At 46.0% G+C, this 24892-nt stretch overlaps 1 protein-coding gene across 2 annotated transcripts; it reads left to right on the forward strand.

Annotated features, from left to right (window-relative positions):
- Positions 1–1153: 1153 nt before the first annotated feature.
- Positions 1154–22960, forward strand: SENP2 (SUMO specific peptidase 2). 2 transcript variants are annotated; one of them, XM_075157812.1, is made up of 18 exons: positions 1154–1307; positions 4537–4592; positions 6218–6351; positions 7197–7272; positions 7803–7881; positions 9894–10038; positions 10952–11055; positions 12920–13017; positions 14188–14245; positions 15927–15990; positions 16698–16847; positions 18186–18317; positions 18739–18942; positions 19070–19149; positions 20639–20723; positions 21412–21507; positions 22088–22188; positions 22902–22960. In XM_075157812.1, exons 1-17 carry the CDS (start codon positions 1207–1209, stop codon positions 22148–22150), a joined length of 1725 nt encoding a protein of 574 aa, XP_075013913.1. In that variant the 5' UTR covers positions 1154–1206; the 3' UTR covers positions 22151–22188; positions 22902–22960. The 2 variants fall into 2 exon arrangements, with proteins under 2 accessions (XP_075013913.1, XP_075013912.1); XM_075157811.1 differs by lacking the exon at positions 22902–22960 and having other exon boundaries at positions 22088–22830.
- The last annotated feature ends 1932 nt before the right edge of the window (positions 22961–24892 follow it).

Below are 24892 nucleotides of genomic sequence, written 5' to 3' on the forward strand. Positions count from 1 at the left end.
GACTCCCTGCAGGCGTGAAAAGCTAGCGGGACCTCCTGCGACAAGGGCTGCCCCGAAGTGCCGTTCCTGCCCCGAGCGCTTTCATCTGCCCAGTTTGCTCCGCAGCTTCCTTCTTCGCCTTCATTAGACTTAAAAAAAAAACAAAAGTAATTTTCACTCCTCACGTGGAAAAGTCTCTCCAGGACGCGGCTGCAGCAACACCTGCGGCTTCCCCTGCTCGTTTCCACCCCAGAGGTAACAGCCGATAAATGACCGGGAAGCGCTGCATTAAAAAGCCCCCTTAATAGCGGGGCAGGGCGAGGGATCGCCCCCACAGCCAGCCGAACCCGCCGGCAGACAGCTCGACGGGGAGGCTTGTTGGCCAGCTCCGGGGCAGACGGCGGAGCGGGGCCAGCGGCTGGGCTCCCTGAGGCGGGCGGTTGGGCGCTCCTGCATCACGGCTTGAGTCACAATGGTGGAACGCCGAACCCACCCGCCTCCCCTCACAGTCGCACCTCAGCCATGGCTCGGGCGGCCGCTGCGGCGGGAGCGGCCAGCAGGAGGGGCGCAAAGCGTCGGTCGCTTAAGCAGGGCAGGGCTTGGTAAGCCCGGGGTTGGCGTTTCCTCAACACCTGCGGGGAGAGGAAGCAGGAGGGGGCGGGCAGGGGCCTGCGCCGCCGGCCGGTCTCGCCTGCCTTTGTCCCTCGGGACGCGGAAAGGCTTCTCTGGCCCGTGTGTGGGGCGAGAGGGGCTTCTCCCTGAGGGGAGACCGGCCTCTCCCCGCCGGCAGCGCCGGGGAGGGCCCAGCAGCTCCCCGCGTCCGGGCAGGGCCCGCTCGGCGCCGAGCTCCCTGCCAGGGCCCGCCTCGGGGCTTTCTGAGGGGGGAAAGCCCCTTGCCCAGGTGCGGGGGGAGGCACCGAGGGCCGGCGGGGGTGTGCGGGACGGGGCGGGACGCAGCGGGACGGCCCGGCGGGCAGGACGCGGGCGGGGCGGGCCGTTAACGCCCCGCGCGAGCAACGGAAGGGCAGCAGCGCGCATGCGCGCGCACGTTGTCCCCCGCCCCCCGCTTCCTAGGGGCGGTGGGCGGTCCCCGGGCCGGCGGTGGGCGGTCCCCGGGCCGGCGACGGCGGGAGCCAATGGGAAGGGGGCGCTGCGCGCGCGCGCGCGCGCGGGCGGGGCGGGCGTCGCGCGGGATGGGCGCACTTCCGCCGCGGGCGGCCGGGGCCTATGTACCAATGGCTGCTGGGGGCCCTCGGCGCCCTCCTCGCCGCCGCCCGCCGCCCCGCGCCGCCCCCGGCCCCGCCGCCGCGCAAGAGGCCGCCCCCCAGGTCAGCGAGCCGCCCCGCCGCCTCACGGCCGCCCCAGGGCCTCGCCCCATCACCAGCCCCCGTGGCCTCCCGGGGTGGGGCCTGCGGGACCCCCAGGGCCTGCTTGCCGGGAGCGGGAGCCCACCCGGCGCCTCAGCCGCCTCTCCTCGGCCTGAGGTGTTTGAGCCGAGGGCGGGAGCGGCGTTAGTCGCTGTGTTGCATCGTGAGCTCGGGTGCAGCGTGGTGTCTTGCCCGGCGGTTCCTCTCGCTCCGGTTGCCCGCCCCTGGGCTGGGTTCGGCCCCTCTGCCCGCCCAGAAACCCCTCTCCAGGGCGGTGGGGCTCGTGATGGGCTCCCAGGAGGTCCGTGCCATCCACCGCCCTTTCCCGCTTTGGCGCGGGAGCGGGGGAAGCCGAGCAGGCTGCGCCCCTCCTGGCCCGGCTGTTGGCCTGTGTGGCTGCTCACGCCGCTGTCGCGTCACCCGGTGCCCACGGTGACAGTTGTTCACGTGTGACGCTGAGCTGACTGTGGGTTCCAGATGTTCCCAGATACTGGCAAACCCACCCCCTCGTTCGCTTTCCATCCGCACAGTGGGGGCTTGAAGAAAAGGGGTGGAGACTTGGAGTACGTGTGTTGAAGGAGCAGAGAACAGTGTATATATATACATATAGGGATATATTGGATGGAGGAAAGTCATGGCATGGGGATATGGTACGTATGTGGAGTGGAAGAAAGGGGGATGCCTTCCCAGGCGTTAACCACTGCTGGTGCCCCAGAGCTCCCAGTGACAGATGGCTAAGCCATCTCCGTGCCTGTTGCGTCTGCTGAAGAGAGGGAACGTATGGATTACCTGCCATGTATTGGGGAGAATGGTTGCTCTCTCTGGGAGAAACTGTTGCTCGAGGAGGCTCTGCTTCGTGGCTCGTGTTCCAGAGTGAATGGGAAAAGTGAACGTCTTCTGGGAAGAGCCAATTCTTGCACAAGTAGTTGTTCACAGCTGCTGTGCAGAGCACAGCCCCAAACTGAAGAATGCGCCTTTGTAGACGCTGCAGGCTGTCGCGTCATGGCCTGACCAGGAGACCCAGTTTTGCTAAGAGATCTCTGGGAATGGCAGGCGAAGCAATTAGGATGAAATTCAAGTGAAACTGCGTTAGGTGGCTTCAGAAGCTGTCCTGCTGAAAATAAGTTTTCCAGCAGCGCTCTCTGAGATATGCTGTAAAATGGCAAAGGTGTTCCCAGCTCCCCTGTGTGAGTCTCCTCAAGCTGGTTATTTCTGCCACTTGAGATTTTCCCATGGTAGACAGATGAAAAATTATGGGCACGGGTGGTGAAACTGGTGGGGAAAGTAGATGAGCATTAGCTGCTCTTGTACTGCACCACTGAAGTGCAGTGTGCAATTTTGGGGGGGAGTTTACCTGTGGAAACTTGAATTTTTTACAAATTTAAATTATAAATCTTAATGACCTGTCCTCAACACTGGTGGGAGAGGAGTTTTGGAAAAGAAGAGGGCCTGAGCTTATATGGGTGTATGCAGAGTTATTGATTTTTTTTTCTAATACCTTATTTTGTTCCTGTAGTGGCTAAGGAGGCAAGTAAAACGCTGAGCATAAGTAGGTGCTGTCTTCTCTAGAACGTGGAGAAGGACATGAACGCATGTTTACACGGAGAGCGGTCTCAAATTGCTTTTATTTTCTGGCCCATTTTTTCAGCATGTTTCAAATATTACACAACACCCTGTGTGCTTACCTGTTTCTCCCAGGCCCTTGGCAAAACCCCCGTTGCAACAGCACAGTTTAACCTTCTCACAGGGCTGTGCATTCCTGTCGGAGGCAGAGGTAGCTGAGCATAGATTCATTTTTTCCTTGCCTTTTGCCCATTCATGTTCCCTGGCCATGCCTACCTCAGAACATCAAAGATTTCCCAGTTTATTTCTGAACTACTGAGAGAGAATTCATCTTTTCTTGTGATCAAGCTAACTCAACCTCCAAGTGGTTGGTAAAGTAAAAAAGGACAAAACAATGCTCTCACAGGGGTTGGGTGCTCTGCTAAAGCTGGAGAAAGAGGCACTTCTGTCCAAAAACAGTTATTGTAACCGCAGTGAGGTGTTTAAACTGTGCTTATCTCGGAACGTAGCCTTGAGGAGGTTGAATTGTGCTTTATCCCTGCAGAAGACTGATGCTGGAAAGTTTTCACTGAAGAGCAGCTTAGAATTAGTTAGCTCTTGCTAAAAATTGAGCAGGAGGATACAAATATTTTGTCATCTTCATTCTGAAATATCAAATATGCTGAGTAAGAATGCATTTTTATAGGAATGTATTTGCTCTTAACACCTGCCCCCCAATATTTTCTGCCTGACTTTAATAGCATAGTAATAGCAAATATTGTTTATATTGTATGAAGGATGCCGTTAAGGATATCAGTTATTTTTTGTGCTTCTGATACAGACAAGATAGTTCAGAAGCGATGATACTAGCAGGGTTTGGGAGCATAACGGTTCAAAAGAAACTATTTTGTGTAAGAAAGACTAAAGAATTCATCAAAGAATCCTTGCCGTCTGTCATGGCATTTTTGGAGGCAAATAGAAAAAAAATACAAAACACAAACCTGGGAACAACCTTTGCGCTCTGTTCCCAAAGTAAAAATTTTTACTGGATTTTATCATTGTTATCAACTGATACAATACTTGGACTTAGGCTTCGTAAGAAAGAGTGCAGTTAAGAGTTATTTCAAGATCTGGTTCCGAAGCACTGATTTAGCAGTAAGTTATTTAAGTGGGTGTACGCATGAGTTGCTTTCCCACCTTTTATTTCCTGTCCTACTTAGACTTTTGTTTGCAACTCAGCGTAGTGACTTACGAACGTAGACGGCTTAGTAATCTCTGGTATGCTGCTTTTCTTGAGGAAAGAGGGAAAGTTTACATATTAACTTAAGCAATTTTTTGGTGACAGGAACAAACGTAAAACATTAGGAAGCATTAACAGAACGAGAAAAAGAGGCCTAGTATGCTTTCGTGGGATAATTAGCTCTCTGTGAGCGGTCCTTTGAGGGGTGAGGTGGGGGGTGTTGATGAGACGTGCTCAGCAGTGGCAGTTGAGGGGGGGGGTGTCTGAGATGATCCCAAGGGCGCTTGGAGGGGGAGACCTTCGGGGTATGAAAACTAACTTTGGAAGTTTGGGCCCTGTGAAGGGAAGTCAGCCTGTTAGAAGCTTACCTGTGGTTGTAAAACACTGTTCTGTGTGTTCTTTCCTCAGCGTTCGGCCATCTGTGGAAGATCCTGACCACGCTCGACGAAAAAAGCAAAAATCAGGTATTGCACATTATGGAAGTATTTAATATGCCAGATTTTTCGTAGGTTTCATGTACCTTAGAAAACTCTGGCTTTTGTACTTCAGCGTTATTACTGAAACTGGGGCTTTTTGAGCCGTTCTTTCCTTCTGGCCACCTCTGTAGCCAGTGGCCTGAGGGTGTGTCATAGGGCCTAGCCCTATATATGATGTTATCTGTGTTGACTGTGGCAGGGCACAATGCTTTTACTGCCAGCAGGAGATATCCCAGGTCTCTCTGGCGGTGAGCCCGTGCATGTCAGCGGAAAGAGTATTTTAAATCCCTCCTATCTCTATTCGCGAGTACCTCTGTCAGTTCAAAATACCCGTAGGTCTTACGAGAAATCACTTAGAATCTGGGATATGAAGGAAGGTAACTTTCAACTGATGGCAGGCAGGGAAAAATGGTATTTCTGTGAGCTAGTGAGTTTGGTGGGGGATAAAAAAAAGCTGAACTGAAAACAGAAGAGTCAGTTTAATCTGAGTCTGAAAATATTGGCATGTGCATTTTGAAAAGGTAGAGGAAGGCTGAGTGAAGAAGGATGGATTTGCAGCAGAGGCCAGGTATAGGAGAGAAGTGCTCTCTTTGGTGAGGCTTTCTTTGATACCCCCTCCACAAAGTGTTTAAGGGTAAAATTATGCAGCTGCCTGCAGCCATGTTGGTGCCTCTGGATGCCAGCTGCATTGGTCATGATTTGAGATGGACATTTCCCCTTTTCTGTCTTTACTGATAAAGAGGGAGAAATGATGCTCTTTAGGCTGTACGACATTTCCTAGCACAAGTTCTACGGGGAGCTGTGGAGCTTCCTAGTTACTGCTTGGCAAACAGTGTAGCCCCTTATTTAATGATAGGGGCTGCTGAACTGTTAGTGTGCTTTTCAAGCCTAAGAGCATAAAACAATTGAAAAATAATGTCAAATTGATATCTTGCTCCGCTATCCCTCCTCCTTTTAGCAACATGACCAACTCTTGGTAGGAACAATTCCCACGTCTTAGTAAATAGGCCAGATCTGCTTCTAAGAACGTGGTACCATCTATGCCCTCATCTGCTAAAATGTCATTCTGTTATCTTCAAACAAATGCTATTGTCTAATATGATTTAATCTCTAACACAACCCCTTATTAGGCAGCCCTGGCTTGTTGGTGTTTGGAAATACTGTCTGAGGGCTTGCATGTCTCTGCTTCTTTAATACCGAAAAGAACAGGCTTGGGTAGCTTTGGTTTCTAGACCTCAGCGAACAGCTTCTCTCAACTAGACAAGAGTGACACGTAATAAACTGCAAGAGTGCGTGCACGTGTGGAGGGGATGACGAGGATAAATTGCACTCTGTGCTGCTTCTCCAGAAACAGGGAACGTTCCCAAAAGCAGGGTGTTTTTGCAGGTCCGGCTGGCAGACTCACGGGTTAGTCTTTGAGCACTGTCTCTGAAGGACTGTGCAGTGAGCCAACTAATACAAATATCACCACCAACTGCTGTTGGAAGAAGGGTGTGTAACTTGAAATGAGTTACGCTGCTTTAGGTGGGATTAAGGAGATGGGCTTTAATGCAAATAGAAATCCTAATCCCCTTTTAAATCACGTTCTTATATGGCCTGTCTTTATTTTTTAGATTGCCCTATCTCTGAGCATAACGAGAAAGTTGAAGAAGTTTCTGCTGTGGTGAAGTTGCCAGCCAAGGCAACAAGTGAACGCCAGAAGGCTTCAGTCAGCAATGCCGCTCCAATCACAGAGTCTGCAGAAGAGGTTAGCAAGGATTTTGAAAGTAGGCAGAATCTGTGCGAGATGAAAGAGGAAGCGGCTCTCCCTAATGCATCTTGAAGTTGGGCCTGCTCTGAGCCTGTACAGCAGTAGGTTCTTCTTTTCCATTTATAGCAGGTGGCTCTTGTGGGCTGGGTTTGCCTTACTCAAGTTTGCGTACTCTGCTGTAGCACTTCAGCTGAGGAGGGAGTCTTCCAGATACTTTACAATTGTTCAAATTCCTAGTTTTAGTGTGTTTGTAAACTGTTACTCTCTTTCTCAAGCTTCTAGTTAAAGAGTCAAAATACATTACAATATAAGAAACACTGCATGCTTCCTCTGGTTAAACCTCTTTGTGCTAGGTTTGTTATCCACCAGTCCACCAGGAGAGGATTCCTGTAGGACTTTGGCTCTGTAAAAATGAGTCATGAGCTGCTTGATTCTGTAGTTTGGTTCAAAGGTGTAGTGTTATTTTTCTTATTGCCCCATAGGATAAGAGGAATAAGAAATTGTCAATTATTCGTTCCAGAGAAAGTCGTTAACTCTTGTTTGTACAGAATATATTTTTCAAGGGCTAAGCTATCACACTTTGGAATGTTTAGAAGCTGACTGAGGAGAACTCAGCGATAAGCTTGTATTGTTTCAATCAGTGAACATGTGAGAGCTTGTATTAAAAAATTAAAGTGTATTTGTCAGAGATCCCGCAAAGATTTGCATTCTGCTACAATCTGAACCAACAAATCATGGTCCCCAAGTCATAATAGAGCTGACTAAATTTCAGGAAGTTTATGTTTGCTTGGATTCACATTCAGGTTATGCTCACGTTGATACTTTTTTTGTTTTTATTTAAGACTCGGTCCACTTCTTCTGACCCTTCATCTAAAAGACGAACAGATTCTGTGCTAGAAATAGAAATGCTACAAATTGGTAAGTCTGACATGAAGTTATTAACTCGTTTCTTTTTCACCCTGCCTTGTGTACCGTGCAACTCTACCCCTAGGCTCATGTACAGATTATTGCAGGCACAATATCTAGGCAGCATCTAGGAGTGTGAACTCTGTTTCTTCCCTGCATCCTTGCATTGCTTCTGGGATTGGGGCCAGGCGTTTATCTTGTCTTCTCAGTACAAGAGCGACTTTGGGTGCAGTTCTCCAGTTCTGATATGTCCACTGTTAGCTTGCCGGAAGTAAATCGGTTTAAATACTAATTCTAGGTAGTAGATCCTGATAACCCTTTTTTATTTCAGGTTTAGGCTGGCAATACCTTGCGTGCACAACTTTCTGTCGTTGCCAATATGAAAATCTGAAAATATCCTGAAGTAGCATAACACAAATAATACTGTGATGTAAGAGAGAAAATGAAAATAATTTATCTTTAGTGAAGCTTTTTACTGTAAACTCATAAAACTCTTCAGTTTCCTTTTATAGTTACTGATGGCTTATGCTCTTCTCTCATAGATAAAATGCCTTGCGGAACCAATACTTGTTTGAATAAGGAAACACTATCCCTTTCTCACAAGACAATTCCATGTCTGAGGTAAAAATCCTTCCATTTTCTTTGACTTCTTCTCTGAAAGGTTTGCTGTCTTTCACTTTCATTCTTGGAACTTCCTCTGTGTTGCCTAACACTTGTAGCTGTGTCCACACAATAATATTTTTCCAAGGTATTCTGGAACTCCTCCAGGCTGCTATACGAAGAGAGGTCTCCAGCTGCTTTTTTTTTTTTTCCTCCAACCGACTTTAAACTTCTTCTTTAAATCCAGGTACTTCACAGACACAGGAGATTAGATAAAGATTAAAGGTCTGTGGTAGGAGGAAGTGTTAAACTTGAGAAGAGGCTGAGGCCAGGAATGCTTGTTAAAAGCTCCTAAACAGTTAATTTGACCAGAAAAAATGTTATTGTTTAAAAAAAAAAACAAAAACAAAAAAACCAACAACCTTCTCTCAAAAAAACCTCCATGATTTGATAAAAGGACGAGCCTTTACATTGCATTTATTTTGAATTATTGTTTGGGGGATGCTGAGTCACTGCTGGTACACTTACCTCCGAGTCAGAAATAGCTGGAAGGAGGAGGGAATGGGTCATGACGTGATTTGATGCTACGGTGTCAAAATTGCATTGGTAGTCTGGTGTGTACAGCAGCTTGGAGGTGCTATGGTGACAAAGTCACAGAGTCTAGCTGGAGCCGGTCGGTAGTGGCGTATCCCAGGCATCAGTACTGGGGCCAGCACTATTAAAATCTTCATTAATGACCTGGACGATGGGACAGAGCGCACCCTCGGCAAGCTCACAGCTGATACGAAACTGGGAGGAGTGGCTGATGCACCCGATTGGGTGTGCTGCCGTCCAGAGGGACCTGGATGGGCTGGAGAATTGGATGGGCTGGAGAATTGGACAGGCTGGAGAACTGGGCAGAGGGTTCCTGACGTTCAACAAGCAGAAATGCAAAGCCCTGCATGTGGGGAGGAACAGCTCCACGCAGCAGTACGTGCTGGGCGCTGACCAGCTGGAAAGCAGCTCTGCAGAGGAGGTCCTGATGGACAACAAGCTGACCACGAACCAGTGGTACATCCTTGTGGCAAAGGCCAACAGCACCCTGGGCTGCGTTAGGAACAGCGTTGCCAGCTAGTCGAAGGAGGTCATCCTTCCCTTCTACTTAGGCCACCTCTGGGGTGCTGTGTCCAGTGCTGGGCTCCCCCGCACAAGGAAGATGTGGACTTACTGGAGCGAGTCCAGCAAAGAGCCATGAAGATGATTAAGGGAGCGAAGCGTCTTTCATACGAGGAGAGGCTGAGAGAGCTGGGACTGTTCAGCCTGGAGAAGAGAAGCTCAGAGGGTGTATAAACATCTGAAGGGAAGAAATGAAGAGGGTGGAGTCATACTCTTCTCAGTGGTGCCCACTGACAGGACAAGAGGCAAAATTGAAAACCAGAAAATTTCATCTGAACATCAGGAAACACTTTTTTACTCTGAGGGTGGTCACATACTGGCACGGGTTGCCTAGAGAGGTTGTGGAGTCTCCATCCTTGGAGATGTTTGAAAACCCGACTAGACGCGATCCTGGGCAACCTGCTGTTGGTGACCCTGCTTGAGCAGGGGTTTGGACCAGACGATCTCCAGAGATCTCTGCCAGAATGATTCTGTCAGGAAAGCGGCAGATGCACTTGGGTGCCAGCGTGCTAGCTTTTAGAAGAGCTGAGGGTTGGATGGTATGAGTGACGTGCCTGCGTGGTTCTTTAGTCTTCTGTATTGACTCAGGGCTTGGACTGCCATGGGCATAACTCGTGCCTCTCAATGCAGTTGTGACGTGCGACCAAACAACAGTGTATATTCAAGGCAGTTGTTCCGATTTTTGCTTTTACTTCTTTGTACTTTCCCATTAGCCAGTCGAAGACAGCAGGTCTTCATCTGAAAGTCATAAACATCTCGTGTCTGTCTCCATCATCAGTGTACATGCTTTACAAGATCGTTGGTGGCGGAGCTCGAATCAGGAGGTGCATATTTGAATGTTCTCTTGATACTATTTCTTTTGCCGTTGATGTTTTTAGCACAAGCAGGAATGGCAAACACCACATCAAACCTGCTCCAGACGGCATCTTAACGCTGAGGCCACCCATCAAGGAGCGCACTGTGCCAGAATCCACGACTTCAGAAGTCAGCAAAATGGGGAGACTTTTCTGTGCTGCTGAAGAGGTACGCTGGGTGAGAGGGGTGTCTTTTGAAATGAAACAACTTAGCAGTTACAACAACGCTGTATGTAAACGCTGCAGCGGCAGTTTGTAACAGCGCGGTGGGTGTAGTTAAGGAAGCTGAAGGAATGCTTCTGGAAAATCAGCGTATAGCATTTTATTTGCCTTTACATGCATCAAGTCTTGGAACAGAGCGGTGCTTTGTTGCCAAAAGGTTGAATTTTAAACCGTTTTCATGGAAATGGTGTACTGGGGAGGACCAGTTTCACTCGTAAGTGGAGCTGTACTGCCTTGTCACTAAGTGTATATTTGTTGCCAAGTTGTTTCACTGTTTTCTGCTTAACCTAGCTCAACTGTGATCTCTACATAGCAACTTTAAAAGGATAATGTTGGCAAAAAAACACTCAGTTGCTGATAATCCTTCCTTACAGGACTATCTGAGAGGTCTTTCCCTGTCCTTTCCTTCCAATATCTGAAGCAACTATTGGAAAGTTCCTGATAAACCTAGCTTACATGGGAGAAGAACTTACACTGAAGTACTGGAGAAGCAGGCCATGGCAAGCTGTGGAGTATGATTAAGATACCCTGGGGACTCGTAGCACCCAATCATTATGTATATTGACAGGAATGCATATTAGCCTGAATTATTATGCAAGAGGTGCAGACCACAGCTGAAGAGAAGAGGCCCCCATTTGAGGAAAGCTGCAGAAGGAATTTGGAGGTTTATAGCGGGACAGAAATTCCTAGAGCAGGGCTAACACAAAACGAAGGTGTGGGAATTCCTGCTAAAGTAAACTTGAATAATGTGCCACTATTTTTGGGAACAGCCTGTGCAGTCCGCACTATATCCAGATTAAAAACATTTGCTTCCTATGCTGTGGTTCTAATCTGTTTGTTTTTTCCCTCCGTTCTGCTAGGATGTTCAGCGAGGAGAAAAGGAGAAATACAAACAGCTCTTGGAACTGGTAAAGGAAAAATATCCTAGAAGCCGCCCTAATCCACAGCCAACAAGCTTCCGCAAGTAATTATAGGAAAAATAACCATTAACTTTTTGGTGGTAACTTTGTAGCTGTTGTACATGGAAGTGGTGGGAAATTAATCTTTCCTGCTCTCAGGGTTCTGGACAGTGTCCCAGGGCAGGTGTTGGGGCAAACTAATTTTTAAAAGACCGACACCCCCCTTCAGCTCCCTGCGATGAAGCGTGAAAATTCTCTGAATGTATATTCTAAAGGTGAAGATTCCTTTGTTGATATGGATGTGTTTCTCTTTCTGATACTCCTTTCTTGTCTCTGTGTTAAGAAAGGTACTATCTAGTTCTAGTGCTGGCAGTGTAACTTCTAGTTTAAAAATCCACAGCACTGGTTTTTCTGTAGCACCATTAAAAAGAATTTATCTTCCTCTTGTTTGCAATTGATGAGTTTTAACTTGGTCAGGAATCCTGTTTTATCTGAGAACGTGAAACTTAAGGTAAACACAGGGAATGCCAGAATTTTCTGTGTTCCTTTCCACCTCCCCCAGTCCTTCTCCCACAAATTATAGGAAGTTTTCTCTTTGCAGTACACTAACTTGACAAAATCCCACTCGTGTAGAATTTCAGTTCCTAAAGCAACCTGAGAGAGAACTTGTGTGTAATTCTGATTCATATATTACCAGTGATGAGTATATTTGATATCTTATAAATGTGTCAAGAGATTGCACAATGTTAACGATACAAGTAAAAAACCACAAAAAGAACAGAAGCTGTTATCTTAGTGGAATAACTACATTTCAAAGCTGTGCAGAAGGGGCCTAATTCTTGTAAAAATAGTGATGCCAAGATGGTGCTGAAGTTCCAGCATGCCTTTCTACACAGTAAGGTGGTAGAAAATGCCATGCTTTTTTGCAGTTTCCTTTAAATGCTGTGAAACATGGGTTGTTACCAAGGCTTAGAAAAATCCCAATCTCCGCTCAGTGGTTCGCAGCTAGAAAACATGTAAGCACACGACTTCAGAACAGCGTATCATGTTTAAACATTCTGGTGCATGAAAATGATATGGAAAACAGTATCTCATGTGATTTTAGGTGCACTGGCAATAGCATTTTAGGGTGGGTCAAGACTCTGCTTTTGGCATCTGATCTCCCAGTCATTGATTATTGTGGTTTGGCTCATATCTCAGAGCAGGCCTGGAGCATGTGAAATGGATTTCTTTCAGATGAAGCTAAACCAGAGAGTGTTCCTGTGGAATGTGTCTAATGCACTCCAACTGCTAATGAGCATGTTGTCCCTGAGGTCAGAGTAGAGCAGGTCTGAAGTAAAACGTCCCAGAAGAATGTACGTTGTGAACATTGCATTCTCAGTGTCAGCATAATCGTTAATAAATAGATTGAAAAGGATTGGTCAAGGATGGTTGTAACGAATGCTGTCTTGTCCCATAAAACAAAGTGGTCTTCTCAAATGAATCCAGATACTTGTAGGATGTGCAAAGAATACTTTTTCTTTTTAAAGAAAAACCAAAAAAGCCACTGATTTGCTGGTGAAAAGGTAAAGGAATCAAATTTCATGATTGATTAGTCTCTCTTGAAATTCTGGAGACAGAAAATTTGACTCCTGTATCTTCAGTACGCCCGAGTTGAAAGTATCAAGCTTCTGAATGTGAACTGCCCCCTCGTGGAAATGCCCTTTGCATTTTGTCATGAAACCAGTGCGGGAGACAGGTTGTTTCTGTCAAGGGATTAAACAGCCTAACTTTACTTTACGTATGTCTATTGCTTTAACTACGGCTTCCAGTGTAGACCGTTGCGTACGAATAAACTGGATCCTTTCTAGTGAATTGGTATGCACTGATAACAGATGCCATACGTATAAAAATTGTGATTCTTCTCTGTTGTTTTTTGCTGCACCAAAGCGTTCAAGCCTACTCCAAGGAACCAGTGATGACTGTGAGTCACCTGGAAGAACAAAAATATGGAGGGGATGTCTATCCATGTATGACACTAAGGACCAGTGAGTATCCCCATGATTCACATCTGTTCCACTTTGTAGGTAGACTTCAAATCAAATTTGGGCGTTTTCTTAAGTCTCGAAGGTATAGATTATGCTAAAAAGATTTGTCAGTGCTAGTGTGTCATTAATCTGTGTCTGTTTATAAGGAAATCTAAATCAGTCAGCGTGTTTATGCTAGGATAGCTTATGTCAGCTCTTGGAATGAAACGAGTTGTCTCTGGAAAGAAAGGGGGGAAAAAAAGAGGCGGGGAACGCCCTCTCCAAACCATAGCTAATTATTGGCTAAAATGGCTTTATTTATTGGCTAAAATGGTAAGGTGGTTGTTGAAGTGAAAAGGTTTGTTTAAAATTGTACTTGAGAGGCAGTGATGTTTGTAGCTGCAGATGGAACTGCGCTATACAGGAGAACTTCGTAGTATCTGGCTGTTTGTACTAGTGGAGGGTGATACGTTACTGCGCACCCTTAGATACTCAGTACTTAATTGAGAGTTGTGGTTTGGGTTACTCTAATCCCTTTTTAATGCTATACATGACTATTTCTACAATAGCAGAGCTTTGAAACCAAGTCAACTAATATACAGTACCACTGTTTATATCAAGTCAGCTTGTTTTGTAGATCATCTTTGGCGAGTTGAAGATACGTAACTTCTGCAGAGTGGGCTAGTTAAACTGGTTTGCTGACAAGCTATTTTCTTTTGTACTAGCAGTGTGTTACAATACCACGTGTTTGTGTGTATACATTTAATATTGTCCCAGTCTTTTTTTCCCCTGTTCGTTACTTAAATAATTTTTCATCAATACTTCTTTTTACATATCTATGACTTTATTATGCAATCATATGGGTTTTAAATTATTTCTGAGCAGGTGCTAGAATTTGGGGAAGGCTTGTTTTGTCGTGGAAAATGACAAGCTATTCTTCTGAGCCTGGAGGAGCATCTGTTTTTGCAAAAATCACTCGTTTAGTCATGTGCATCTAGGATTTAAAACTTTATAAATTCCCTGCTTCAGCTCTCATACACTCGCACATGATATTCAAAGTTCAAACTGTTTGCCAGAGTTCGAACTTCATAACCGTACAGTGTATTTATCACCCAGAAGCCGAGAGCTACATACATCTGATGGTAATTGAAAGTTGACTTCTTGTTTTCATATTACTCCTTTTCTGTGCAGGTATCAAACGTGCAGATGTCTGCAGCCCACAGTGGTCTCAGAGAAGTGATATGATCAGGTAGAGTCTCTTTTAATCACGGTTCTTGTTTCTTTTGGCTCTGTGTGCATGTCTCTTTCAGCCTCCAATGGTGTCCAGAAGAAGACACATCATATTTATTGTCTCTGTGCTGTGGAAGAGGAGTAGCTAGCTTGTGGCTCTGAAACGACTCGCAAGCCGGTTGCATCTCAAGCACAGCTCCCTTTGCTAGAGCCGCGCTGCGTGACAAACAGGGTTGTGCTGGTGTGGTGTTCGCTGGGTCCTCTGCTGTGGGAAGAAAGCCAGTGAGGGTTGGGAGTGGTGGCCGTACCAAGTTCTCCTTGGATTTGCATAATCCATTTTTGCTTGCGAGTGTCTTTCTGCCAAACCATTAATGAGCTGACATTTCATTTCTTTCGCTTTGAACCTAGGATCCTAAGCATAAGGGTTAGAGAGATGTAAAGCCTGGTGGGACTGAGCAGTTTTTGTGACTTACAGGATGCCTTGGGTTTGAATATGAGAGCAAGAAGGAGGCATGCAGTTGGGTTGTCTGCCTGTTTGAGAGGCCAGCGGACTCGTTTGTATTGGCTGTCTGAGCTGGCAGGACTATGAGTTCAGATGGCTTTGTGTTGTTGAGGGAAATGGGGTTTTGGTTGCAGTAAGTGCAGCTACAGGGAGATGCACGCATCCTTCTGCAGTGACCTTCCCTTAAATGAGAGAGGAGAGAGCGTAGATGGGAGCAGAGAGAGATTCAGTTGTGGCAGTCCTGGTTTTTAGCTAATTCTATCCCTGTTCTTCTCCTTGCTTTAAACACTAGCGCTATATTTAGCTGTGCAGCACTGTTCCTGTGCTTAAAATGTCACCGGTTCCCCTAAGCTCGAGGGGAGAGAAGGAAATAAAATAACTGAGAGTATGATGAGTTCAAGTAAAAAGAACACTTCCTTGCCTTTTTTTTGCAGATTTAGCTACTAACTGAAGTCATTCGACAAGGCTTGTGATACCTACTCTTCCCATGCTGGACTGAAAGCCTTTAAAGCACAATGAGTGTAGGATACCATGAGAGTCTGTTGTAGGTCTCCCTCCTGAAAAAGGGGATCTTTGACAATGCAAATTCTTCTTTTTGAAGAAGGGGACATATATATGGACAACTTTAATGTCTGTGTATTTGTTTGCTCTTCAGTGGTTTTAATGATAATCCTCTCCAAATGGGGATAGTCACTCTCTTGACTAGCCTATAGAAGGCAAGTAAACATCCTGTAGCTGTCCCGTTTTTTAATTCAATGTGCTGGTCTTAGTTTCCATAAGCTAACTTGAATGCAAGTATAGTTGCAGATGTTCATGTTATACCTCGCAGTATAACACCTAGCATGCAGTATTTATCACCAATAGATCACAAAGCACTTGACAGAGGAAGTGCTGGTTGCTTGCCTGCTTTACAAATAATGAAACTGATAAAGAGAAACAAAAGGAGTCTTGCACATGTAGATGGAAGAAAGTTTGCAAAGCTCCCAGCTCTTCATCCTCTCCCAGTCTTGCTGCTACGAAAGAATGGTGCTGGAAGCTGAGACGATGTTGTCACGTTCATGTGTGCAACTGAGGCTCTAGTGAGAATCAGCCTTGAAAAAGCATTTCTTACCCAGAAGGTGAATTCTTGAGAATTACATGGGACAGTACGGATATACAGCTCACTTCTCTCTCTCCTTCTCTCTCCCTCTCCTCGCAGGTACTACACACCAGCAGAAAACTCTCATGAACAGGGAAGGCCAGTGAAACAAGCCATTGCAGGGGTAAGCTTGTGTTACTCATTATTTCACTTGTTAGGAAAATATAGCTATTTGTGATCAGGAAGTTTCGCACCCTTCACTTAAAAACATTACTTACTCAACAACATATGTGTCCCTGTTGTGGAAAGTGGGAGCATTATTTGATGAGTAGCGCTATCACAGAGGGTTTCCCACTGCCATTAATTTTGTTTCTGGACTATTATGAGCACACGACACTATACTATTTTTATTCTTTCCCTTTAATACGTTGGGTATAGCTTCAAAATCTTTAGTGCACAGACTTAGTTGACCTGCAAAGCTGGACTGCGGTATCTTTAGTCTTGTCTTGTTTTGTGAGATAGGAAGTACATCTCTTTGACTTTCATCTCTGGTCAGGATTGAGTTAAAAAAAAATTTTTAATTATGGAAATCAGGAATATTAATCTCAATCTCAACTTGATACCTACATGTGGAGGCTTTGTTGGGGTTCTTAATGCTAGTCCAAGCCAAACTAACTTTCTGCCTCTCTTGCCTCCATTTAGTTTTGAGTGCAGCACTACATGGGTGCACAGTTGGAATGCAGTCATCACTAAAAAGTAACTTTGGAGCTTGCTGGGTGAATGTCTGTACAAAAACCCTTCCAGTTTTATACATGAGGAAGATTTTCTGCACTATCCCCTAGCAAACGAATCTGTGCTTGCTTGCTAGTTTAATGTCCTTTTGTCTAACAGAGGCGGTATGGAGCTGAAATCTCAGAAGAGGTGTTATTCCAATTACATCTGGCACCTGTTCGGTCCAGAAAGTCATCTGCCCTTGATGTGGAAGAAAAGAAATTCCCAAGCTCAGAAAAAACAGTAGAACACTTTTCTCCGCTCACAGAGGTACCGTAGCTGACAGTCTGTTAGATGAAACAGAAGGCTGTGAAACAGCTGCAAGGAACCCCATTTATTATAGGTGGTTCTTACGGCTTTTTGAAATCTTAATAACTTGCATTTAACCTGCAGCTGTGACTTCACAGTGCAAGGGTCAGCAATAAAGCTGGTTTTAAGGATTTAATATGATCCACACTCTCCTTCAGTTGTGCTAACCTAAGGGTTTGTGGGGCTTCTGCTACCAGGATAAAAATTAGTCCAGGTTTAACAACAGTATCCCAGAGCAGTGCTAACTGGATTCATACAGTTATATTGGCTCTGCCTCTTAGCCTGTCCTACTGTGGTGATAGAATCTGAAAAATAAGCTTTTGCTGATCCACGGTGTTGCATTGCTTGTGGGGGACCTGAGCATCTTGTGTACATCCTCAGGATCTCGCAGAGTCACCTATGTGCGCTGGGCATGGTTGCAGTGCGTGTAACAGCGGTCACAGGAGTTAACTTAGTTACACGATTCAACAGGGAGTGGGAGTTCAGGTTCCCCTACTTGTAAGAATTTTGGCTGCTTTTATTCTTCGGAGTTGCAGTCGTGCTGATCTAATTGAGCACCTCCTTTTTTGCCCGTTGAGGGTTGACGTGGGAAGGGCTGGCAAATCCAGAGTTTACAAAGTCTGCAGAGTGATGCTGAGTACAAGGAAAACCAGGTGTTTTTCCCATTTTGCTGGCCCAGATTCAACCAAGAAGGAGATGCTATTGCAGATCAGAGTATTTTATACCTAGTGGTTTATTTGCATTCCTTAAGCAGACTTAGATGGAAAGATCCATATTACAACCAGTTGCAAGCACAACCTGGACTGTTGATTGCCTGACTCCAGTGTAGCTGCCTCAGTTTCCCCCTTTGCTGTTCCTTCAGTTCCCTTTGAAAAGACCCTGGCCTTCAAGTTCTTTCAGGCTCCTGACTTAGCTGCCCTGGTGTGGAGAACGCCTGCTGTGGGTTGGCTTAAACCTCACTATTGTGAGGGCTGCAGCGTCACGTGGGAGAGGTGTTTGCTCCAGTTCTGTTCATTTTTCAGCTGCTTTAGTGTGTTTCCTAGTCCACGTGTGTTATATCAGCTTCCTTTGTGAAAACACATTGAAGCAAACCTGGGCTCTAAAGTTCGAAGTTAGGATGCTGAAACAAACAAACAAACAAACAAGTGCTATTGCTAACTTAGCAAAAAACTGGCAGAGCCAGTTGCTCTGTCACCTGAGCTTAATTTACAGGCCTTGCTTCAGTTGAAAGCTGCCCACGGGTTAGCGTGCTCAATACTCTGTTTCACAAATCCTTCCCCATTTAATTGTTCGTTTCAGGCCATGGAGAGGGAGGTCATTGCCGCATTTGGCAAAGGTGAGCCGGATGAGATCATGAGCAGTGCCTTCAAACTAAAGGTCACTCGTGAGGACATCCAAACGCTAAGGAACCTTCGCTGGCTAAATGATGAGGTAAAACTAGCTGCAGTACAGTGATATTCTAATTCAGCATTTATTTAAAAATAGCCCTTCACTGTGTACAGAAGTCTTTTCAAAGTTACTTGATGACCTCCACTGCCGAGCCTAGAAGTATTTGTACAGTTCTTATTTTAGGCACTTATGGTCTAGTGTTTCTGGAAGTTCCTTTACTTCTTGAATTATGCAGCTTCCAGGAGTTAGTCTAGGTTATTGGAGTGGGTGGCAGGTGTTTTTATCAAACTGCAGAAGTAACCAAGTGCGAAATTCTCAGAACAAAAGCTGACAGCTGAGGCTGGAGTTCTCTCAGCTGCATACTTAAGGGTGGCCAGCAAAGACATGTTGCTGTATTTTTCATTTGGTAAGCTTTTCATTTGGCGTCTTATTTTACATCTCAAGCTTACTCTTTGTGGTACAGGTCATTAATTTCTACATGAGTCTTCTGGTGGAAAGAAATAAGAAGGAAGGATATCCAGCAGTCCATGCTTTTAGTACTTTCTTTTATCCCAAACTAATTTCTGGGGGGTACAAAGCAGTAAGAAGATGGACCAGAGGTGTGGATCTCTTCAAGCAGGACCTCATCTTAGTGCCCATTCACTTGAGAGTGCACTGGGCGCTAGTGGTGAGTCAAACTGGCTTTTTATTCAGAATTGGATGGGGAGAAAAAAATAGCAAGAAAAGTCATTTAGGTTTTGGTGTGTGTGCAGCACAAGGTTGTGCTTTGTCTAACGGTCACCTTTTAATAACAGGTCATAGATGTCAGAAAGACTACCGTCAAATACTTTGACTCAATGGGACAAAAAGGGGACAAGATTTGTGAAGCTTTGTTGTAAGTAACTGCTCAGTCACTGCTTTTATGTTGTGAATTATGAGAAGGTTTTTGGATTTTGTCCCTGTAACACGACTGCAAGTTTTCTCATTTCTTGTAGATAACAAAACAGAAATCTTTGATTCGCTTGCTGCGAGTTGTGTGACATTGACTACTTATCTAGTCTCACGTCATCCCCTCCACCCAGGGTCTTGGATGCCTGGATTCTGCCACCTTCCCACTATATGCACAGACAAAGCCTTACTGTCAAATGCCTGACAGCCCCGTGGCACACATGTACGGACTTTGTTAGTAATCAATAAAACTGGGCTATTGACGAGAGGGAAGAATTTCAGGGAAGTGTTTCAAAATACCAACCTGACTGTAAAAGGATTACGGTCTTCCAAGAGCTCTTTAACTCCCCCTTCTTTAAGAGCTTTCAGATTGCAGCTCAGTAATGTTGGTGTCCTAGGGTATATACACTCCTATTTGTGATCAGCTGCACATACACTTCTACCCTTTATTCCTTAGCTCTTTTATCCTTGTATTGAGACCTTCTTCCCCCCCAACTTGTAATGTTCATCCTTTCTACTGTAGTGAGCGATGTAACATGCTTCTCCTCAGTTTGTCTATACCTCTTTTATTCTGTTCAGTGTTTTAAACAAAGGCACCGTATTTCCCTCCAGCTTACCGCAGCAGGCTACCCTCGTGTCCTTACTGGGTGTTATTTGTATTTCTGACATTCTCATTCAAGACAGATGTCTTGTAGCAAGCTTTTCCAGATGTATCAGCTGGCATGACATACGTCTCAAATGTAACGGGTACAGTTTTTTATGTTGTGCAAGCCAGCGTCCTTAGATGTCTTTGCCATTGATGCAGAAGTAGTAAAAACCCTTAATCCAACAGCTTTGTAGACCAAGAGCAGGAGAGCAGCCCCCCAGAGACAAACCAAGTGTTGTTTTAGTGCTCTTCTGAACAGCAGATGGCTGGGAAAGGGTGTAACAGGTCTGCATCGAATAATTTTTTCCTCAAGAGTATTCTTCCAGCGGCTGGTGGCCTGGGAGCTTCCTCAGCCAGAGGTATTAGCCCAAAAGCTTTTGTATTTGTTCTTCCGGAGGTGCACCCAGTATGTGGGATTAAGGCACATGGTGGAATTACGGCATTATGGTTCCTTGCTTGGTTTTTCGGTTCCTCCTCTGATAACATGTGATTCGGGGTTTTTTGACCTCTACTAAGCAACGAGATTACGCTTTTGTGGAAGTCTCTACTGGAACTGTTGGTCTCATTCCTGACCAATTGGTCTCATTCCTGACCATTAGCTCGTAGCCTCTCACTGTGTTTATAAATTTAAGATTTGGATTTTTCCTCCAAATGCCTTAAATCAGCTGCTGTGAGGATCCTCTGACATTTGACTGTCCTGCCATTCATCTTCCTGTGATCCTTTCGCAGCTCTTGTTTTGTTGGCCTAAATTACGGAGATGAAGAGTGATTTTGTTTTGTTTTTAAACAGCCAATACCTGCAAGAAGAAAGCCGGGAAAAAAGGAATCTGGAGCTGACTTTTTCAGAATGGACTCTTCACAGCATGGAGTCACATGTATGTGAGCACTACTTGGATTTGAAATGTGAACTATAACTCCTCGTCACAAAGGTCTTAACACTTTCTAATAAGTCCAAGCCTTTAGAGAACAGCCATAAGCATCTCGTGTTCTTACGGTACCACGTCAGGACCAGGAAACCGTGCTGGGGTGAAGTCTTTAAGCAGTGCCTCTCCTTGCTGGCTGAATACTTTCTTTTTTTTATAATTAGTCTGACACATTAAGGTGAATCTGGCTTTGCCCCCATTTCGCAAGTCAAATTTAAAAATTTGTTCAGCTGTTGTCAGAGAACGTAGGGGCTTCTTGTTTGGAGCGCAGATCCTGGCACGTGACAAAGTAAAGGGTTGAGCTGATGTTTCTCCACAAGTTAATAGTAAAAAGCAGTATCTGAAGACTCGATTTAAGAAACACGACACTGTGCAAACCTCAAGACACCTTCCAGGGAGGAAGGCTGCTATCCCTATCAGCCTGCCAAGAATTTGGATTGTAACATCCAAGTAAAGGAAGCAGAGGGGAGGGGTGATGTGCAGTTAATTGGTCTATTCCTTGCGTTCAGGAGTAGTAAGTGGGTTACGCAAGCAGGTTCCTGAGTGTCTGGTTAGTGTATTGTTGGTGTGGGTAATGTCTGCTACTTCCAAATTGCTTTTAAGATAGAAGAAAATTCTCCATCTTCTTTGCATTCGTTAGGAAATCCCTCAGCAATTGAATGGAAGCGACTGCGGGGTTTTTATGTGCAAATACGCAGATTATATCTCCAGAGACAAACCAATAACCTTTACACAGGTGAGTGAAGGTTATAAACAGCTCCAGACTTCTTCGCACAGATAGAAGAGCCAGGGAAGTTAGGCAGCAGCTGTTAATTGTGTCTGGGGCAGGGGCTGAGGTTTTGTACCTCTCTCTGTTTTTGGTGCGTGGTTGCTGGGCTTGGAACTTTGAAGTGGCCTCAGCGGGGCGGAGCTGTATTCTCCATCCTTAGGCCTGGAATCTGCTTCCTAGTTCAATCCGTGAGATTCCTCTTGGGCAAGATACTGCAGCCAGTGGGTTTGTGATATCTGGCCTTTGTATCTTTTGGAGAAATGGGTTTCACCCTTTGACCAGTTAAGACACTGGTAATTTTCCAGTGCAGTGGTCTTTTATTAAAGTGCTTGTAAGCTGTTGTGTAGCCAAGTAAATCTGGTTTTGTCGGGTTGTCATGTCACCCTCTTAGGAGCTGTGTGGGTGAAACCCATGTTGTACCCAAATGGCAGGTGTTGACAGTTCTTAAAAGGAACTTCATATTAAAGAATTAACTGGGTGTTTATGCGTATTTTCTGCCTCTTTCTGCCATGACTTCGTATTTACTGGATTTTTCTTTTCTTTTCAGAATCACATGCCTTACTTCCGCAAGAAGATGGTGTGGGAAATAATCCATCAGCAGCTGCTGTGAGACGTGCACTATTAGAATAACACTGTGATCACCTTGGGGTGACTAACTCTTATTTTCGTTACTTTTCTAATACCTTATTTGAAAAGGCAGCAGGCACACAACTTTTCCTCTTTAGGCTATGAAGTAGCGGTTAAGTTTTTTGTTTTCCCGATTTTGGAGACAGTAACTCTCTTTGAAATTAGCTAATGCCCCTTAAGTGCAAGCCAGAAAGATTGCTGTGACCTCGCCAGGGGAACGGTTAAGAAGAAATGCTGTGAACCTCCATCGCTGAGATGGGTGCTCATACCCCACAGCGCTCGTGGCCGCGTTATGGACAAACGGGACTCTCGTCTGTGGTGACGGTAACAGTTGTGTCAGCTGAACTTATCTTCCCAAGGACAATGTGCTTAGCTACTGTTTCCTCAAGGAGAGTTTTCTTCTGTTTCTGGAATATCTACAATCTACTTGATTCCTAAAACTGGATTTGTGATGACCATAGAAAGCAAGCATTTACCATCTTTTGATTTGTAACAAATCCATAGTGAAGCCCCTGTGGTTGGGATTGGTTTGTTGTTTGTTTGTTTATTTGTTTGTTTTTCTGTCTCCAGGGAGTTATCTAATGTGAAAAGAGAAGTATTTATTTCTTTTTATTAAAATAAATATGTAACTTATATAAAGAGCCTTACTGGAATGAAACTCTACCTGGTAATGAAATAGTGATTTATTTTTTTTTTAATTGAAAAAAAGTTTGTCCTATCAATGTGTTTTTTAGCTCACTTACAATCTATGAGGAAGAAGACTTTAGCCAGGATGCGGATCAGAGCACGAAAGCCTCTAAGCGATTGTCACAAAATCCTGAAGGGGCAACCGGGATGTCGTTCAGCAGCGAGAGGAGTAAGCGCAATCCTGGTAACACCGAAGCAGGAGATTCCTCTTTGGGGTAACTCACTAGACTTCTCGGCAAGACAAAGCAAGCCCGTCTGCGCAGCTTGGAGAGCGCGGGCTGTCCGCTACTGGAGTCCGTTTAAGGCTACCACGGGCGTCTCCACGCAGTGTTGCGGTGTGCTGCTGCGGGAGTGGAATAAAATGGGCCAGCGCTGATGTGCTGGGCTACGGACACGTGTCCTGCCAGGTTCGGTGGTGGGGCTGGAACCTGCTACTGCCTGTTGCCCCTCCCGCAGGTACTGCCTCCATGCGTCTGCCGAATGGAGAGCTTGTGTGAATTCTCACTCTGTTACGGTCAGACCGAGCTAGATTAGTTTAAACATGGTGTTTCCCCCCTTTCTTTCATTTTTTTTTTTCCTTTAGCTCCAGAACCAGAGTGGGATTTCAGGTCTTTCATTTACCGTTGCAGAGGAAAGATTGCCCCGTAGCTGGTTTGAAAACTGCATGTTGGAATGCTTGTATAAATAACCATGTCAGATTGTTCCTGTAATGGCATAGTTACCATAACGTAAGGTGATTCCTGACTGGTGACGAGGTATCTCCTCTCCTCAGCTCTGGGGGAAAGATGGTGATTTTGGGGTCCTCCCCTCTCGCGTTGTGGGTGCGGTCAGCCCTCCCGGTGCTGCTCCTTGCCTGAAGGTCTGCTCTCGGGGAAAGCTGGTAAGGTGGTTTATCTGTGTTGCGGGTCAGCGGCTGCATCAGTCTTTGCTTTCAAACTGATTAGCTTAATCCGTCACAAAATCAGAGGAGATTCTCCAAAGAGAGAACTATTACAAAGGCAATCTGTTGGGTTTTGTCTTTACATGAGATACTTAATCTTCCCTGGATCCCTGAGGACTTGGAGGATTTTAGCTGTTTATTAACACTAGGACCCACTAGCTGAATGCTTTACGTATCCTTTCCCCTTTGCTTCGGTTCTCGCTGTTTGAAGGATGCAATTTTGAGGCCGACCCTGCGGTCTGCTGGTTACGAAAGCAGAATTTTTCTTTTGGGGGGAGGGGAAAACAACAACAAACCAACCCCTGCAGAGGGGCTAGCGGCGTAAGGATGCTTTCCAGGTCTTCCCTGCACATGCCCCTTAAGCAGAGGGGGCTCAGGCGTTGGAAGGAGCAGGGTGACGCTGCCGTGAACAGCTTACCTGGGTGCGCAGCCAGCCAGCGCCTTCCCCGTCCTCTACACAAACCGAAAAGCGCTTCCGTGGTGTAAACCCCCTTAGGGGACACCCGCGCGGGTCACTGCAGGCCACTTAAAAGTGCCTGGGTGCTTATGGCTGCTGAAAGCCTCCGTGTAGGAGATGGCGGGGAAATTGTACACGTACCAGTCGCTACCCCTCTGTCTGCAAGGTCAGCTGGTGGGCTCTGGCCCTTCAGCTGTGGCTTGGTTCCTTGTGCCCCTACAACGTGCTCTGAGAACGCCCTACGGCAACGGGCTATTAACTTTTGGGCTTTGGATGAAGTTGTGTGCAGGCTCTGGGCCTCCCTTCTCACGAGCAAATGGCCTGGGGCCACGACAGCGTGAGTAACGCTCCCGTCCCCCAGCCGCTACCCTGGGCGGGGGGGATGCTCGTCATCCGGCTTGGCGCGCTTGTCTGCCCCGTGACGTCGTCCTTGCTCACAGTGGGGGGGCTCAGACATCGTTGCGGCGCGGGTGAGCACGGCTCTTCCGTGCCGGTCCTGCCAGGAGCGGAGTCATTCCTGCCGGGGGCTGGTGGGGGGACAGCAAACATGGAAACTGATGCTCTTTTTTTTTGCCATCGCTTGTGCTGTAGGTGGGGAAGGAACTTTTTTCCTGCCTGTACCTTTCCAAAACATGGGCGTG

This window comes from Calonectris borealis, chromosome 9 (assembly GCF_964195595.1).
Source record: "Calonectris borealis chromosome 9, bCalBor7.hap1.2, whole genome shotgun sequence".
In the NCBI taxonomy this organism is placed as follows: Eukaryota; Metazoa; Chordata; class Aves; order Procellariiformes; family Procellariidae; genus Calonectris; species Calonectris borealis.

Excerpts from the sequence above, each read along its gene's own strand:
- SENP2 (XM_075157812.1), top strand. The coding sequence starts at position 1,207 with ATGTACCAATGGCTGCTGGGGGCCCTCGGCGCCCTCCTCGCCGCCGCC. Across the intron at positions 6,352-7,196 it reads TCACAGAGTCTGCAGAAGAG|ACTCGGTCCACTTCTTCTGA; the intron begins GTTAGCAAGGAT and ends TTTTTATTTAAG. Across the intron at positions 16,848-18,185 it reads ACTTTTCTCCGCTCACAGAG|GCCATGGAGAGGGAGGTCAT; the intron begins GTACCGTAGCTG and ends TGTTCGTTTCAG.